The 16,608-nt window shown below is 41.6% G+C and overlaps 1 protein-coding gene across 1 annotated transcript; it reads left to right on the top strand.

The window, feature by feature from the left end:
* Positions 1-11,785: 11,785 nt before the first annotated feature.
* On the top strand, positions 11,786-15,142 carry LOC147442527 (UDP-glycosyltransferase 85A7-like). Its single transcript, XM_086528682.1, has 2 exons — positions 11,786-12,367; positions 14,014-15,142. The coding sequence occupies exons 1-2, from the start codon at positions 11,809-11,811 to the stop codon at positions 14,925-14,927; spliced, it is 1,473 nt and encodes a 490-aa protein (XP_086384808.1). The 5' UTR covers positions 11,786-11,808; the 3' UTR covers positions 14,928-15,142.
* The last annotated feature ends 1,466 nt before the right edge of the window (positions 15,143-16,608 follow it).

Here is a 16,608-nt window from a genome sequence, read left to right as displayed (position 1 = left end):
TTGTTCAGTCAGCTGACATCTCAGGGCTTTAAGGAGTTTGACGATGAACTCAAATCTATATTCTTGTTATGCTCTCTACCCAGTTCATGGGATATCTTTTGCACAGCCATTAGCAATTCAGCTCCGAATGGCAAGTTAGAGTTCAATGCTGTCACAGATGCGTTGCTCACTGAAGAGATTCGTCGTAAATCTCTCGATAATGCTAGTCATGGAGATGCATATATGGCTGGTAGTTCAACAAAGGCAAGAGGCCGTGACACAAACAAATACAAAAGCAAAAGTAGAGAGAAAAATCCTCGTAGTCCTAGCAGACACAGAAACCAAAGTAGAGACCGCAATGCCAGAAATGTCGAGTGTTACTATTGCCACAAGAAGGGTCATTACAAAAAGGATTGTCGCAGTTTCCTAAGAGATCAGAAAAACATGCAAAAGGATAATTATGGCAAAGGAAAAAGTACAGTAAAGATTGAGGAGCTCAATATTGTTGAGTCTCCCATACCTATCACTGCAGTAGAGGATGGTCCTCCTCCAGTGATGCTCATTATGCCCACAGAGATTCATCCCGAGGTGACAGAAGATGCCTCAGATGTTCTCATTTTCACTTCAGATCTCACTCCAGATGCTTTGGTTGCACAGGATGAGGGTTATGCACAGAATTGGATCCTTGATTCTGGTGCAAGTTTTCATGTCACACCACATAGAGAGTGGTTTTCCTCTTATGCATCTATGCATGGAATAGTCAAGCTTGATGATTCCTATGAGCTTGACATTATTGGCATTGGTGATGTGAAACTTCAGATGCATAATGGCACTACTTTTGTGCTGCAGAATTTCAGACATGTGCCCAAGCTTACGAAAAGCTTTCTTTCTATAGGGCAATTGGATGATCTTGGCTACACTACAGTTTTTGGTAATCGTTCTTGGATGATCCGCAAGAACAACCTTATCATGATGAAAGGCAATAAAAATGGATCCCTGTACTCTTTGTTTGTTTCGAGTGTCGACGAACACTCTATCTATGTTGTCGAGCTGCTGTCTCCTAAGTTGTGGCATAGCCGGCTAGGGCATATTAGCCAAAAGGGAATGAAAACACTTCAGCATTTTGGCTACTTACCTATGTTAGATTACACGAACTTTCCATTGTGTGAGCATTTGTATGGCAAACAGACTAGATTGACATCTTCGCCATTGAATAAGAAACTAGGCGAACCTCTAGACTTGGTGCACAGTGATTTGTGTGGTCCAATGCCACATAAAACTCTAGGGGGGGCGAACTACTTTCTCACATTCATAGATGATTCTACCAGAAAGGTGTGGGTGTATCTTCTTAAGCGTAAGGAAGAAGTCTTTTCGACAGTCCAAAAATTCCTCGCCATGGTTGAGAACCAATCAGGAACAAAGCTCAAAGCTTTTCGCACGGACAATGGTGGAGAGGCATTCGGCGGCAGTTTATTGCTCCATACACAAGTGCACAAAATGGGATAGCTGAAAGAATGAATCGTACAATTCAAGAGCGAGTTGTCTCTATGATGTCTATGGCGAAGCTTACTCCCGAATTTTGGGGGGAAGCTGTTCTGACAGCAGTGCACATCATCAACATGTCTCCTAGTTCTCCTTTGAATTTCAAAATTCCAAAGGAATTATGGACTGGCAAAAGGCCAAGCTATAAGCATCTACGTGTATTTGGATGCGAGGCATATGCACATGTGCCCAAAGAACTTCGTCGGAAGTTAGATCCCAGATCACACAAATGCATCTTTATTGGCTATGGTGCAAATGGAGAGATGGGATATCGTCTCTGGCACCCAGAATCAAACAAAGTCATTCGTAGCTCACATGTGATTTTCAATGAATCAAAAATGCACAAGAAGCCCATCAAAGATGTTGAGTACAGACGTGTTCTTTTTGAGGATGTAGCCTCCGAACCAACTCAGTTCAGTAGTGTTGCACCTACTCCTCAAGTGCAAGATACTACAATTGCTTCGGAGAGAGCAGAGTCCAGCAGTTAGGCACTGAGACACTCTGAGAGAGTATCACGTGCGCCCGAGCGGTTTGAGCCGGGTATACACCACATTTTGGTCAGTGACAGTGGAGAGCCAACCTGCTACAAAGAAGCTATACAAATGGAGGATAGTGTTAAGTGGGAGCAGGCTATGCAATCAGAATACAATTCGATTGTGGCTAATGAGACATGGGATTTGGTTGAATTACCAAAAGGCAAAAATGCTTTACCTTGCAAGTGGGTATACAAGAAGAAGTATACAGCGGAAGATCCCGAGCCTAGATACAAGGCTCGTTTAGTTGCCAAGGGTTTCAAGCAACAAAAAGGTGTGGATTTCGATGAGATTTTCTCTCCAGTAATCAAAATGACTACACTTCGCACCGTGCCTGGCTTGGTTGCTATCCAGGACATGGAACTTGTCCAAATGGATGTGAACACAACATTTCTTCACGGGGATCTAGATGAAGATGTCTACATGAAACAACCAGAGGGATTCGTATGTGAAACCCAAAAACCAACGAGGACAGAATTGGTTTGTAGACTTAAAAAGACACTCTATGGCCTCAAGCAAGGTTCAAGGCAATGGTATCAAAAATTCGACAATTCATGCAATCTCAGGGTTACATAAGAAGTCAAGAGGATCACTGCTTATACACAAAAAGATTGAACGATGGTTCTTTAATCATCTTGATCTTGTATGTAGATGATATGCTTATCGCAGGTATCGTAGGCAAATCAATTGATAAAATCAATCAGTTGAAAAAGATGCTAAGCACTCAGTTTTCCATGAAGGATTTGGGAGATGCCAATCACTTTCTTGGTATGCACATCAAGAGAGACAGGTAACGTGGAATTCTTGAATTATCTCAAGAAAAGTACATTCACAAAGTCTTGCAACGTTTGAGTATGCAGGGGGGAAAGTCATTGAGTACCCCAATGCAAGCATACTCCAAACTTAGCAAGGAAGACTCTCCCAAGACAGTGGCTGAGAAAGAGGAAATGGCGAAAGTACCATATTCTTCAGCAGTTGGCAGTTTGATGAACGCTATGGTAGCCACAAGACCAGACATTGCACATGCAGTGGGAGTGGTTAGTAGGTACATGGCAAACCCTGGCAAGAAGCATTGGGAAGCAGTAAAGAAAATCCTCAGATATTTGAAAGGTACAACTAGCAAGTGTTTACACTTCGGAAACAGTGATGCATCTATTGTAGGTTACACGAATGCGGATTATGCGGGTTGCGTGGATCGTAGAAGATCCACATCTGGCTATGTGTTCATGTTTGCTGGAGCAGCTATCTCTTGGAGATCGTGTCTCCAAGATTGCACGTCTTCATCTACCACTGAGGCAGAATATGTTGCTGCGTTTGACGCCAGCAAGGAAGCCATATGGTTGGCTCGTCTAGTGGGAGATTTGGGCATTCACGAGGTTCCAATACTACATTGTGATAGTCGGAGTGCCATTGCTTTGGCAAAGAATCCAGTGTTTCACTCAAAGTCGAAACACATAGAGGTCAGATACCATGTCATACGAGATGCATTAGCTGGCAAGAGTATCGAGTTTGTCAAGGTTCACACTGACGACAACCCCGCAGATGCTCTCACAAAGAGCCTAGCCTCGGAGCGATTTACACATTGTATAGAACTTATGGGTGTAGGATGAAGCCTCGGCAATGCTTCATCAATTTTGTATAGACTAACTATACTAATGCCACTATTGGCCACCATGACCTTCAAGTGGGAGGTTGTTGGGGTGTAGGCCAGGTGGCCGTGGGAAACCGCCCCTATTTACACTTTCACCTAAATGAATATAGGGAGAGAAAGGGAGAGAGTTCACCACTCTCTCACTTTCCTCTCCACTAACCCCAAACCTGCTGTGTACTGTGCTTCATCCCCTTCCCCATTTCTCTTCTTCCCCTCTCTCGCACACACTCCGGACACGCACTAGACACGCACAACATTAAGTACCGTTTATGTTGCTACCATCAATTAAGTTCACCCTCTATGTTCTCAAAGTAATCTCACAAAAATGCTCAATCTAATTCTCGTAATTCCGCTATTCTCAATGTTCATAGCCCATTCCCATTACAAGCTCTCTCTCTCTCTCTCTCTCTCTCTCTCTCTCTCTCTCCCCCAATCCATATCACACTGGCCGCATCCTTCTTATTGTCCCCTTATCCTCACCCTATCCCAATCATAAAGAACGACATCAATAATGTTGCCCTGTAGTCGTACGAGCTACCTTGCACTTCGTGCCGTTCTTCTAGCTACCTCTCCTATCCTCCTAGGACCTCCTCGTATAAGTAGAGAGTCTCTCTCTCTCTCTCTCTCTCTCTCTCTCTCTCTCTCTCTCTCTCTCTCAAGTAGTCCACTCCTGTCATTACTCAACTAATTCTAGACCTCCTTCAACATCACCATTCCCGTTTCCATGTTGTGACTCGCTTTGCATCGGCAACTCTCTCTCTCTCTCTCTCTCTCTCTATATATATATATATATATATATATATATATATATATATATATATATATATATATATATATATATATATATATATATATATATATATATATATGTATGTATATATATAAATATATATATTCGTTTTGTGTCTTCACTGCTATAATATGGCATGGGAGTTGCCCATCCAAATGGTAGGAACCCATTGGTGGTGAGGGAAACTTTGCTAGCACTTGGTCCTTGAGCTTGTACAAAATTCTCTCTCTCTCTCTCTCTCTCTCTAAACTAGGGTTGCCAAAGTGTTGACCTGAAATGCCATGTAGTGTGTATCCATGATGATCACATTCATGTGCCTCTTCAACCCTCTACAAGTTTTTTAGCATTTTGTCCAGTGTGGGATCTTAGTAAGTAGAAGAGGGAGTAAACATTTGTGAAATTTACAAGTCTAGAGTAACAGGTTTCTCTATCACAAGATAAGAGAAGAGGTTGCAATTTTCTTTTTCATACTATGAAAAGGCCAACAAAGTGTGCTAGTAGGTATGGTATGTATACAACATAGATTTAAAGGATTTATGTCAAATATACGAGTAGTTTTATTTCTCACGATTGCAAAAAAGTCCTTTTTCATAGCAGCGCATGATTTTCCAAGTATCTGTACTATAGTAGAGTTGCAAAATGAGATGATTTCCAAGTGTCACAGTACGCTCTCCTCCACTTCAATGACGGCATTGGAGGAGTATCTCTCTCTCTCTCTCTCTCTCTCTCTCTCTCTCTCTCTCTCTCTCTCTCTTTTCTGTGTGCACGTGCGCACACACACACGCACGCGCACACGCACACACACACACACATAGAAGATTTTTGAACAAACGTGTCATCTATGAGGCATTAACTATTGATAGGAATTTGTTTTTGTCCCAATGCCTCTATTGACCGACATGCTTTGTGAGAGGAGACCCCTCTTCTCTCCTTTCATCTTCATTGTGGAGGGCTACTACTATACCGTCATGGTTGAACTCTCCTACGTTAGATTATGCACCATGCCTTCTTCATCTTGTCGTGCTTTGTGCTGCAAAAATATAGAAAGAGAGAGAGGGGGGGAGGTGGGTAACTACTTCAACAAGCCCTCTCTCATCTGTGCTAACTATGAAAACTACTAATTAAGGTCATATAAGCACAACTTAAATAAGAAAGTTTTTTTCATACCTTATGGATACCATGTGTCTCATGGTGAGAGCGAGCAAGACCCGTCTAAGGTGGTCACATGGGCTAGTATGTGTTTGTGTGTGTTTGTGTATAATATATATTTACTTTCCCCAATCGAGTGTGTACAATGTGTGTAAATAAATAAATATACATATATACATTGTGCACACTTGGTTGGGGGAAAGTAAATATATATTATACACTTGGTTGGGGAAGAGTAAATTATATATTTATTTATTTTCACACTGTACACACTAAGTTGGGGGAAAGAAAATTACAGTTTAGTATTTGTTTGTTAACGTAGCTCTCTCTCTCTCTCTCTCTCTCTCTCTCTCTCTCCCCCCCCCACTTGCAGGACTTAATTGTCCATCGTTTTACCACTGAAAGCCTCCATATCCCTACCAAACCCAAATTTACAAAAAAAGTGCCATATACATCAAAAAGACGTGCAATGAAAGTGGTTAGGACACATGGGTCTGAAGGCGGAGGTCGTGAGTTTAAGTCCGGTAGTGCCTTAAATCGGCCTGAATTTATGTGCTTAGCCGATTTTGCTTTTTGCCCGAATTTGTAAAAACTCTTGAATTCACAAAATCGCATCCAACAACGATCGTGCTTCCCTTGATCCCTCGCCCATGCTAGATAGTGCCATGGCAAAGCCCCTCTGGTATGTTGAAGGAAGTTCTCTCTTGTTAAAAAAGATTAGTAGAAAGATTCATCGATTCTCTTTCTCTTGTCAAGTCCCCTCTCCGCCTTCTTCCCTCTGCCCTCCTCACCACCTCTTGTCATATATCCCCTCCCCTCCACCCTTCAATTTGGCATATAACACTATAAGAGGAAAACTCCAAAATCGCTAGCATTGCTGCGGATTAACAAAGGAAAATAGAAAGAGAAAATATTGTGTGTGCGGCAATAACAATGGGAAAGGACGTGGTAGTGGTTTGACAACAATATACGCGGTAATAGGAGCGGTAATATAGCCGCGAATATTATCGTGCATAATATAGCCGTGAATATTACCACGCATATTACCTCACATATTACCGTGGATATTACCTCGCATATTATCGCGTATATTATCTCATATATTACCGCGCATATTACCGTTGTATGGATTTTCAAAAATAAAGATGCTCATTTGGTCCATCCAATTTGGATGGCCCAGATGAGCATCTTTATTGTTGACCTATATAAAGTTATCTAGTCTATGACTGTCTTCTTCTAGCACATAGTTCACATCAACAAATATTGGTCGCTTCTTCTTAATACTCTTCTCTCACAAGGGAGCTCTATTTATTGTAGGGGATTTGTATACTCATCTTCGACATTGAAGAGTAAGCCAAATCAACCAGTGATTTGGAAGTTGATGTAGTTGATGATTGACTTAAGAACCTTTGTGCATGATCATAATTCTAGTACTAGGAGCACACTCATAACCTTTAAGATAAGCATCGTATTTGACACTTTGTAGCATTTCCATTGCCATTTACATTGCCATTGCCATGTTTTTGTCGGCATCCATTTGGCATTCTCAATGATTATGCATTCTTCTCATTATAACATCTATGATAGGTAGATATAGATAGAAAAATAGATTTAATTATCATCCACAAAGGTCAAATATGACCTATGAGACAAAAAACAAAACATTACAAAGCTCCTTCTGAATAAAAGGTTTGTTGGATCTCGGGGGCTCCACCTAAAAATTCTTAAATGTCGCACGTGAGTTCACCCGGAGGGGTTTTTTATATACCAAAGAGTTAGAGAATTCCATGTACAAGAGGGGTTTAAAAATGGAAAATTGAAGAAAAGTTACAGGTTTATGAAGGAAGATGGGTCTTTTAATTCATGATGAAGTGTGTATGTATAGGGGTTTAAAAAATATCTCTTGAGTACACGTGCTATAGGTATTTTTGAAAGGTGGAACCCCCCGAGTGTTGAATACATCTCAATTAAGGAGTAAGGGTCTAGCGAGGTGTGATAAAGGGAAGATAAGATGAAATGAACAAAACCTAAGAAGGGGTAGGTGAGAAGGGAGCCGGTTTGGGAGTTCAAAACTCCTGGATAATGGATTTACCTTCTTGATAAACTGACCATTTCCCTATTGAGTGCGCTTCTCACATCTTTTGGAGTTCTTCCTTCTTCTGTTTGAGTTAGGTGGGTGTTAGATCTTTTGCAAACCAAAATTTGGTGTCCTTGAGAAGCCGCAATTGCTCAGGGAGTTTGATTTGATCTGCCTTGATCTTGAAAGTGAGGATTGCATGGTTGGTGCGATGTTCGTGTGTAAGAGATAGTGATTGTGGCTGACCCCATTGTACCATGTGGGATGTTGTTTGGATGTGAGCAAAGGAATTGTGGAACATTGAAGGTGATATCCTCTTGGCATTGTCATTCACATAGGGTGGACACTACACGATCTTCAACCTTACCGAAGATAATACCTTGCACTTGGGGGGTTTTGACCTCCTTTGTGAGGGTGGTATCTACTTCCACCGTTGTGTTATTGAGTTTGAGGTACCCCTTCCCTTTCTAGTCACTTGGAAGCCTACCAATGCGAACATTGAGGGCGATATCGTCTTGGCATTGTCGTTCACGTAGCGTGGACACTACACAGTCTTCAACATTACGAAAGATGATATCCTACACTTGGGTTTTGACCTCCTTTGTGAAGGTGGTCTCTACTTCCACCTTTGTGTTATTGAGCTTGATTTCCATATGTTCCATCTCTTCCTTTTTGTGGTTCTCCACTATGGGGAGTCGAGCCTCAATGACGACAAGTCTATGCTTCAACTCCTCATTCTCCTTGCGAAGCTTCTCGACTCCATTTTGAAGACCTATGTGTTAGGTTTTTTGTCTTTGGGGTGTTTCCACGACCCCGGAGAATGTAGACTTGCCTTGAGATGAGGCTCGAGTGGCCATGATAGGCACATGCTTCCTATGAAGAGACTCAAAGCATAACTGCTTGAGAGTCACAGGCAGCTCGAATAGAGTCAAAGTTGGTACTCAAGATGAGTCTGAGAGTTGAGGGTAGCTCAGGCATAGTCGAGGTTGGATGTCCGATAAAGTTGGGGTTGTGGGTAGCTTCAACAAAATAAAAATCGTGCGTATGACTAGATGTGTGTGCAAGGCGGTGTTGGTTGGGAGGACAAGGTTGTGTTAACGCTCTACCTAATCTTTACATCCTCTCTATCTACTCCATCTACACCTCTCTCTAAACCCTAATCTCTTCCTAAATCCTAACCTTATCTGTCTCCTCTCGACTTAATCTCTATCTACACTCTCTATGTATCCTCCTTCTCTACCTAAGTTACCTCAACTCTACACCCTCTATATCTACTCTATCCACGCCTCTCTCTACACCCTAATCTCTTTCTAAATCTTCATCTTATCCATCTACTCTCACATAATCTCCATATCTACCCTCTGAACACAGAGAGAGCGCTAAATAGAGGTAAATCTCTACATTCTCTCTAGTCCCTCTATCTATCTCTACACTCTATGCATCCTACGTCTCTCTATCTACTCTATCCACACCTCTCTCTAAACCCTAATCTCTTCCTAGATCCTAACCTTATCTATCTACCCTCTACTTAATCTCTATCTACACTGTCTACGTATCCTCCCTCTCTACCTAGGCTACCTAAACTCTACACCATCTCTATCTACTCTATCCACACATCTCTGATCTCTTCCTAAATACTAATCTTATCTATTTACTCTATACCTAATCTCTATATCTACCCTCAGACTCTCTACCTTCTAAACATAGAGAGATCACTAAATAGAGGTAAATATCTACACTCTCTCTAGTCCCTCTATCTATCTCTACACTCTATGTATCCTCGGTCTCTCTATCTACATCCTAACCTCTCTCTACTCTCCCTCTACATCCACACCTCTCTCTCTCTACCTAATCTCTATCTCTACACCTTCTCTACGTACTCTCTACCTAATCTACTTAATCTCTACATCTTCTCTATCTACTCTATCCACACCTCTCTCTACACCCTAATATTTTTCTAAATCTTAACCTTATCTATCTAATCTCTATATTTACCCTCTCTCTACTCTCTCTACCCCCTAATCTTGACTCTCTCTATTGCTACTCTCTACGTATTCTCCCTCTCTACCTAATCTACAAAATCTTTACCCCCACTCTATCTAATCTATGTACACCTCTCTACACTCTAATCTCTTTATAAATCCTAACCTTATCTATCCACTCTCTACCTAATATCTATCTCTATCTTCTCTTTACTCTCTCTATCCCCTAATCTTGACTCTCTCTCCATGTAATCTCTATCTCTATACCCTTTATCTACTCCACATCTATTTAACATTAATCATCAAACCTACGTTAATCTCTACTTAACTTTAATTTAACATTAACCATTAAATTTTACTCTAATCTCTCTTTCTCCCTCTCTTTTCCTCTCTTTTTTCTCTCTCCTTAATAAACACCAAGCAATCAAGCAAGTATCTACAAATTAATCACACACCTACAACAACAAACAATCAACCAAGCAAGCAAGAAGCACTTACACCAAACATGAAAGAGGTACAAAATCTTTGAATCTAACTTTTCTAATGTGTGTGTGTATGTGTGTTTAAGACAATGGGGAGGGGGGATTTTGTAGAAGCTTACCTCTTGTGTTCCTCTAACATTCGAGTCTTCTTGCGGTCCTCTTGTGTAGAGCCCCTTGCGGTCCGCCCTCTCCTCTCCAACGATCGTCAAGTGATGGAGCGCTCCACCAAAGATTGATTGTGCATGTGTGTGTGTGCGTGCGTGTGTTAAGGAGAGAAAGTAAGTAGGTGAGAGAGAGAGAGAGAGAGGAGAGAGAGGGATGCGAGCTTTGAGAGGGAGAGAATACGGCTGCAGGTGCGATGGCGGTAGGAGTAGAAGAGCAAGATATGCTGCAAAAATGCGGCATATCGCGCTCTCTTTCTTTTTGAAATTTGCGAGGTAATATACGCAGTAATATGCACGGTAATATACGAGGTAATATGCGTGGTAATATCACAGTAATGTTTAATTTACAAAATAAATCCTTCTCGGTCCCCTCTCTCTCCTTTGGCCACCCCATTTTTCTCTCTCTCTACAAAACGCAGTAAAGGGATGTGGTAAACGCTTTGTAAGTTTTATAGTGCAGATGAAAGCACCTTTCTCCAACAGCGACGGCTGAAGCCATAAAATCTCTTAGTAGGGTCAGTATCTTGCTTAAGGCCACATGCCTTCAAGGTGAAAGAATCATCAGGAGGAAGGCATTTCCTTCGCATATGTGTAGCCCCTGAAATGAGAGAGAGAGAGAGAGAGAGAGAGAGAGAGAGAGAGAGAGAGAGCTCTGCTGCACCTCCGTCTCTGCCTGCTACTGAAGCATTGCACCTCCGCCTCTAGGGGTTCAGGTGAGAGTATAGGAAACTCCATCTGAAGAAAGGGATACCCTTTACAACTAATCTTGGGTTCTGCCGCTTTGCGTACATCGACCTGAGAGAGAGAGAGAGAGAGAGAGAGTTGCTATATAGAACGCAAGCATGGGTCGGGGCAAGTGTGGACCATGCATGAGAGGCTATATAAAACGCAGGCAATGGGAGCAAGCGACACGTTAATCTTCACAAAGGCATCTACATAAGATTCTGCCTTTTGACGATTTTCTTTGAATCGTGAGGACATACTACTTGCTCACCTACTACTCGCTCTGCTCCTATTTTATTCATTCATCAAGAATATTCCATCTCGTTGCACCATCTCGCCTCTATTTCTATGAAGGTATTCTCCTCCCTAAAAGTAGGAAGCATTATAAGGCAATACTCGAATCCACGCTGATTAGCGTATCACTTCAAGGATGTTCCTGTAAGCTATTCGAGCAAGTGACCTGTGTGATTCACGCAACGTTGAACAAATCAAACAAGTCACCTTTCCCCCTTTGTGCACAACCATGGCATGCCCTGCTTCTTTTGCAACTTGCTCCCCTCCCCGCGGGGGTGTTTTCCCTGCTGCCCCGTCACCTCCTCCCAGGCATCTCCTCAATCATGTGCCTATTTTTCCTGTAAGTCTCTTTCCTGCACGCAGAACGTACACCTAACCCTGATTTATCCTGAATGACCCATTGAAGCTCTCAAAGTAAGAGCGCGAAGGTTACCAATTTGCCATGGCAGCTTATTGTGAGGCAGGTGATCAGCCCAGGAGGAGGCACCATGCACTGGCGCTGGCCTTGCCTGCGCAAGGCCACATCAACCCCATGATGCGTTTCTGCAAGAGGCTGGCCGCCCAGGAGGGCTTCACCATCACCTTCCTCGACATAATCTCTCAGCAGAGGCAATCAGCGGCCACCGCCGATGTCTCCAGAAACGATCCCCTGCATCATGGTGGCAAGCAGAGTAGTACCGCTAGGGCTGTCGGAAAGGAGGGCATAAAGCTCGATATAAGGAGGATTCAGATGGCTATGCCTGAGCTGAGCACCTTCTGTGGTGGTGGCGCGGGCATCATGGAGCTCTTCTCCAGAGCCCTCGACAGCCTCGCCCCTCAAATCGAACAGCTGCTGCTGCAGCCCCACGATCCGCCCATCACCTGCCTCATCTCCGACTTCTTCATGACTGGCCCTTTGCCCGACAAACTTAGCTTACCCAGAATCGCTCTCTACACCGGCTGTCAAAGCCAACTGCTGCTTACAAATTACATACAAGAAGGGGCACTGCCTCTTGAAGACGGTACCTCACTCCGTCCCTCTCTCTCTCTCTCTCTCTCTCTCTCACACACACACACACACACACACACACACACACACGGGGTTCAAGACTCGAGAATCGTTTGATAGATGTACGAGGTCACTTAAGATTGCTCCTATGATGCTAAATCTTCTTATTCTTCTCCCTCACCCAAGTGTGGTAGATTGGTTATGCCATTTCCCTCTTAAATAAGAGGTCTTGAGTTCAACTCTCATTGCATAGATCTTTGAGGTCTCTAGGGATAGTTTCCTACAACGTTAACATTCTCTTGGGGTATTAAGTTAGGGTTATCCTATGGTATCACGAGAGTGTACAATAGGGGGGTTTTGTGAAGGAGAAAAGATAAATTTCACAAAGGGGTCTTGTACATAGGGGTCAAAATTTTTGGTGCGGGCAGGTGACGTCTCCCAAGAGTTCCCCTAGGTTTGTAATTTGTTAATTACTTCTTCTTCTTCTTCTTCTTGACCACCATTAAGATTTGTTGTAGAGATCTTTGAGGCCTCTAATTACTTCTTCTTCTTCTTCTTCTTGACCACCATTAAGATTTGTTGTAGAGATCTTTGAGGTCTCTTTGGATTGTTCTACAATGTTAAAATCTCTCTTCTTCTTCTTAATCCCATCAACCGCTCTCTCTGTCTCGCATGGTGGTAGTAGATTGGTTATCTTGTTGCCGTCTTTATTTGTCAAATAACACATACACACACATGCCCCAAAGTGGAATGAGTAGATTGGCCATTGAAAGCAAAGTTAACAATTACTTGTGAGAAACCTATGCCTCATGCCTACACTGGCATTAGCTATTTGCTATTTGTCTTGTATACAATTATGCAAGTAGGTCTGTATAATCTTTTTTGAGGTGTTTTATCAATGGGAGCCTCGGAAGGTCTTCCCACGCCTTTGAGCGGGAAAAGGGAGGAGATGGCACGAGAGAGAGAGAGAGAGAGAGAGAGAGAGAGAGAGAGAGAGAGAGGTTTCTTAGAGGGGATTGACCTTGCCTTGTAGCTCTATGGATAGCAGGAGGGTGCTCCCTTGCGTGTAGGTGAAGAGAAGGCGTTGTGGTAAAGAGGAAGGTAGACAATGAGTAGGGTAGGATATGAAAGGAGGAAGCACAAAGGTGCGCCAACGATGACCCGAGGGAGGAGGGTGTGTGCTTAGAGTCTTGCTCCTCATCAATGTTAGTGTTTTTATAACATACTTGCATTGATGAGGATACTCACATTCCTGATCATTAATACTTACTTTCTTAATAATTGATGCATGCATGACCATGATCGAGGATCATGAAAAAGTGAAGGATTGCTCAAAAACTTATGGATAATGAAGGAAATGATTTTGTCAATGGTTTCAGTTTCATTTTTTCTCAATTTCATGTCAATTTTCATTTGACTGAAGTTTCTTGTCAATTTTCAGTTTTCATTTGACTAAAGTTTCTTCCCTCTACCAAAAACTGTCTTGTCTAGTATAAGACTCTTCTTGAATACAGGAATTTTCAAGTAAATGGGGCTTACATAATGATATATTTTTTCTGAGGAAAGGTTATGATATGTCTGGGTTAGAAAGTATAATCTTTGAATAAGTTAATTGTTTCATTTCCCGTCTTCCTAAAGAGATGTTATCCTTATATGCAGTTTTTAAAGCACTAGAAGCATCAAAAATATTAAAGGTCGATATCCTCAAGAGAGGGCTCCCTGGCGTACCTACAATTAAAGTTCGTGATCTTATAGAACACAACGGAGAACATCGATTTGCATACACATGGGCGTTGCAAGCATTGCAAGAGACCAAAGGCAAAGCTCATGCCATTGCGGTCAACACCTTCACAGAAATAGAAGAAGATTCCCTTAAGGTGAACATAGGCATACCGGTCTATACAGTGGGTCCATTGGTAGAACCACTTGAAAATGAGCTCATTACAAGCTTCTGGAAGGAGGATGAAGCATGCATGTTGTGGCTAGACTCACAACCGTGTTCATCAGTGCTTTTTATTTCTTTTGGAAGTGTTGCCTCCCTAAGTCTACCTCAATATGAAGAACTTGTTGCAGGTATTCTTTCTAGCAAGCAACGCTTCCTGTGGGTTTTACGTCCCAAGCTTGTGAAGGATGCTCCATTTGCAGTGTCCCTTGAAGAATTGTCATCTAAAAGTCATGGCAGAGGCTATGTGACACATTGGGCACCTCAAGTAAAAGTCCTTTCCCACCCATCCATTGGCGGCTTCCTCACTCATTGTGGATGGAATGCTACTATAGAAGCCATAAGCCATGGTGTACCTATGCTTTGCTTCCCTATTTTGGGAGACCAATTCTTCAATGCCACGCTCATTGTTGAGAAGTGGAAAGTTGGTCTGAGTTTGGAAGAAAATACAGAGAGTGGATTGATCAAAAGAGAGGAGATAGAGACGGTTATTCAAATACTACTTGTGACAAAAGAAGGAGAATCTCTACAACATAATATAAAACTCTTTAGGGATGCATGTGCTCTAAACTACTCACCTGAAGGCCATGCATTCAAGAATATTCAATCCATTGTTCACTCTTTGAAGTAGTCATTTTCAATTTAACTTTGCCGAATTTAATTCTCATGTATTTGCAATATATTGACGGTGATTGTAAAATCCAAATCTTGGTTCGAGACAATGAGAATTTGAGACAAAGACAATTGTAATGAATGGAGCTATGGCAAGACAAAGGCTATGACGGAAAGAAATTTGTGGATAAAAATTTTTATGTTAAAGATTTCAAGCTTTTATTCAAAGTCTTCATAAAATACCAATTATTCCTCGCGCTTAATTATCTTTTCGATAAAGACATGTAAAAAGGAAAATTTATGCTCCACAACTTAGTATTCATGCCTACCATAGACAAGATGCAAAATTTGTAGCTATTAAAATGGTGATTGAGAGGTAAACTTTGGTCTTTTAAAACCTTGTTCAAAGAATTAACTTTGTATGAGTGCAAAGTTATGATCCAAAGTGATTTTATACGTTAAAGCCAAGAAAATACATACTTTACATAAAATTATAAATCAAGTCACACTTTCAAACTTTTTCATGCATAATTTGTCAAAAACATCAGCTTATCACCAAACAAGCATAAAGATGAGATTATAGATGTTTTAGCTATGTGCTTGTTGAGAAATTGACTATAGTTTATAGATATTGATAAATGTCTTTGCATCTAATCTCATTTCAATAGCTAATGTTTAGTATGGAGAAATGAAAATGTTTAGTACGTGCAGTTTTTCTATTTAAGATCATCTTTTACAAGGTTTGAAGGTCAGGTTTAATTGCGACAATCTCTATGTTGAAGAGTACAAAAAGAACAGAAAGTTGGTTGTGTAGGGAAAGAACGTGGGCAAAATGTTTGCTTTAAATGAAAATGTGCCTAAGGCGAACGCTTTCATGCTTGCACAAGGTACAAGAGTTGTTGTGATGTAGAAATCTGGCACAAATGAATTGATCATGTGAATTTACAATGCTTATAGACAATGCAAACTAAAGAGATGATTATAGGTTTGACAACATGGAAGTTTAAAAAATTTACACTTCACTAGTAGCCTATCTACCAACCGTGATGGCCCTTACTTTTGCAACTAAGTCACTAGCAATTTTGTATTTGACTATTGTACATAGTCATTTTGTTATGTGATGATTCCTACTTTAGAGCTACCTTATCATATTGAGTAGGCTCACACACATTTCTTGTAAATGTGATTCAACAAATATTCCTCCAGTTGAGTCGAAGAGCAAAAGGAAAGACTTGCAAGACTCACAAAGAAATATACAAATCAGCCTCAAGCTCATCCGAGCCTTGAGGGGCACATGGTTACGACAGAAGTACCAAGTAGCATACTATTACCAACAACCCAGTCCTTTAGACAACAAGGGCAAGGGTCACCCTAAGCCAATCATCCGAGTTTTTCCTTTTACCTCTCACATAAATTATCTCCTTACTTTATTGTACAATCTCTAAGAAGCTAGCCACAAAGAGGTTGCTATCAAACACATGGCAATTCCCGGCCTTCTAGATATTACTGAAGAAACAGTATCTGACAATTTGAGTACATATTAGAAGTGCAGGACTTCAAAATTGTTTCCCACCAAGTCATAAATCCTTCTTGAAAAGCCCAATCTTCCACGTTCTTTGTATGCATTTGCACATCTTCCCTGCTAAGCCAAGAATAGCCGGCGGGCATTCCATGAAAAGGTGGGCGAGGTCTTCGCTTGC

Source organism: Adiantum capillus-veneris, chromosome 14 (assembly GCF_014529385.1).
Source record: "Adiantum capillus-veneris isolate H3 chromosome 14, ASM1452938v2, whole genome shotgun sequence".
Taxonomy (NCBI): domain Eukaryota; kingdom Viridiplantae; phylum Streptophyta; class Polypodiopsida; order Polypodiales; family Pteridaceae; genus Adiantum; species Adiantum capillus-veneris.
The sequence above is the reverse complement of the archived record's forward strand: the minus strand, read 5'-3'. Positions and strand labels throughout refer to the sequence as shown.